Source organism: Artibeus jamaicensis, unplaced genomic scaffold (genome assembly GCF_021234435.1).
Source record: "Artibeus jamaicensis isolate MK-2021 breed Jamaican fruit bat unplaced genomic scaffold, CSHL_Jam_final contig_264, whole genome shotgun sequence".
NCBI classification, from domain to species: domain Eukaryota; kingdom Metazoa; phylum Chordata; class Mammalia; order Chiroptera; family Phyllostomidae; genus Artibeus; species Artibeus jamaicensis.
This window is the reverse complement of record NW_026521576.1, coordinates 141018-143294: the sequence shown is the minus strand read 5'-3', so window position 1 is coordinate 143294 and position 2277 is coordinate 141018. Positions and strand designations below refer to the sequence as shown.

At 35.8% G+C, this 2277-nt stretch overlaps 1 protein-coding gene across 1 annotated transcript; it reads right to left on the bottom strand.

Annotated features, from left to right (window-relative positions):
* Positions 1 to 653: 653 nt before the first annotated feature.
* On the bottom strand, positions 654 to 980 carry LOC119039918 (transmembrane protein 126A-like). The gene has a single exon (XM_053662624.1). It carries the CDS (start codon positions 978 to 980, stop codon positions 654 to 656), a length of 327 nt encoding a protein of 108 aa, XP_053518599.1.
* Positions 981 to 2277: the final 1297 nt, after the last annotated feature.

The following is a 2277-nucleotide window of genomic DNA, read 5'->3' as shown; positions in this document are numbered from 1 at the left end:
CATACAATACAGGGTCTTCTCTTGGCTTTTTTTTTTTTGCTTAGCATAATGTTTTCAAGGTTCATCCATGTTATAACATGTATCAGTACTTCAGTCCTTTTTATTGTAGAATGATATCCCATTGCATTTATATATCATATTTTATTTACCCATTCATCAGTTGATAAACATTTGGGTTATTCTATTTTGGGGCTGTTACGAAAAATGCTGTTATGACCATTTGTGTACAAGCTTTTGTGTAGTCATACATTTTTATTTCTCCTTGGCAGAAAGCCTTGGAGTGAAATTTCTGGGTCTTACATGTAGAAACATTGTGTTTATTATTTGAAGAACCGCCAAACTTTCCAATGTTTCATTTTGCATTCCCACCAGCAATGTGAAAAAATTCCAGTTTTTCCATATCCTCCCAAGCACTACTTATGGTCTGTCTTCTTTATTATGGCCATCCTGGTGGATGTGAAATGGTATCTCATTGTAGTTTTGCTATGTATTTCCCTGATGGCTAATGATACTGAGAATTTTTAAAAATATACTCATTCTTTTTTTTTAGTAGACAAGTTATTTTTACAGTTTTATGTTTGTGTACACATTTGTTTAACAATCACTGGATTTCTAGGCCAGGGTCAGGTAACTGAAGAACCTTTATAAGTAGTTTATATTGTCTTAGAACCAAGGTATGCTGCAAATCCAGTGAGGAGCAAAATAGGGAGTAACATCTTTCTAAAGATAGGCTTAGAAATTCTGATCCAGTGGGTTAAGATGTTTCCATTCTCTGGTAGCAGGGCTGAGGCATACCTGGCAGTGAGGCCACCATTGACAGGTATAGCCAAGAAAACAGGGTATAGACCATCGAAAACAAGCCCCACCAATCCACCTCGTGTTACAGTGCAGGTTTCACAATTCAAATCACCTGTATTCAATGGTAAACTTATGAAACCCTTAAGAAATACTTCTGCTCTCAAAAATGGGATCATTGCCATTGGTAAACTAGCAGCTAAATGAGCCTGTGTCACATTTAGGACATGCTGATAAAGACTGTTTGCTATTAGGCTGCAAAGCAGCGTTAAATCCAATATATGTTGATCCATGTTCAAGTAGATTCCTTTCTGCTTCTGGAAGTTGATTTATTTTTCTGTTTATGATATCAATATTTGTTTTTCCTTGACAGTATCAACTGGTTCATGATTTTCCATCTTGAGTCTTATGCTCTCCTCCCAGAAATTGGTGCTTCCTCCAGGCTTCCTCAGCCACCAAAGCTTACTGCAACCTTCACTCAACTTGCCTGGATGCAGCCATCTTTGACTCTATACTCATTCTTTAAAAATTTTTTATGTATTAATTTGAGGGAGAGAGAGAATGAGAGAGAGAAAAACATTGATTTGTTGTTCCACTTATTTATGCATTCATGTGTTGATTCTTGTATGTGCCCTGACTGGGATTGAACCCACAACCTTGGCATATTGTGACGATACTGTAACTAATTGAATTATCCAGCTAGGGAAATGCTGGAATTTTTTCTGTTCATTTGTACATCTTCTTTGGAGAAATGTCTATTCAAATTGTTTGCCCATTTTTAAATTGAACTGCTTATTTTTTAACTCGAACTTTTTCTTTTGAGACAATTTTAGTTTCAAATGCAGTTGTAAGAACTAATAAAGATCTCAGTCTCCCACAGAGGTAGCATCTTGCAAAATTATAGTACAATGTTAAAATTGTGATATCGACATTGACCCCTTCAAGACTGAGAACATGTCCATTCCCACAAGGATTCCTCTTGTTACATTTTTATAGCCACACCCACTTCCACCCTCAAGATCTTCTGAGTCTCCCTGGCATCACTAATTTGTTCTACATTTCTATAATTTGGCATTTCAAGAATGTTATATAAATGGAATCATATAGTATATAAACTTTTGTTATTGCAAGTGTTTTTCACTCATTGTAACTCCCTGAAATTTTATCCAGGTTGGTGCACTTATCAATACTTTGTTCCTTTTTTGCAGAGTAGTGCTCCAGTGTATATGCGTACCAGTTTGTTTAACTAGTCAGCCATTGGAGGGTATGTGGGTTAGTCCCAGTTTGGGCTATTACCAAAAAAAAAAAAAATGACTATAAACATTCATGCACAGGTTTCTGCATGATGTGGTTATTATCTCTTTGAGATAAATGCCCTAGAGTGCAAATGTTGAGTCATATGGTAGTTAATAGAAACTTGCAGCTTACTGTGGCCATAACATTTTACATTTCTACCAGCAGTTTAAAAAAATAACATTTCTC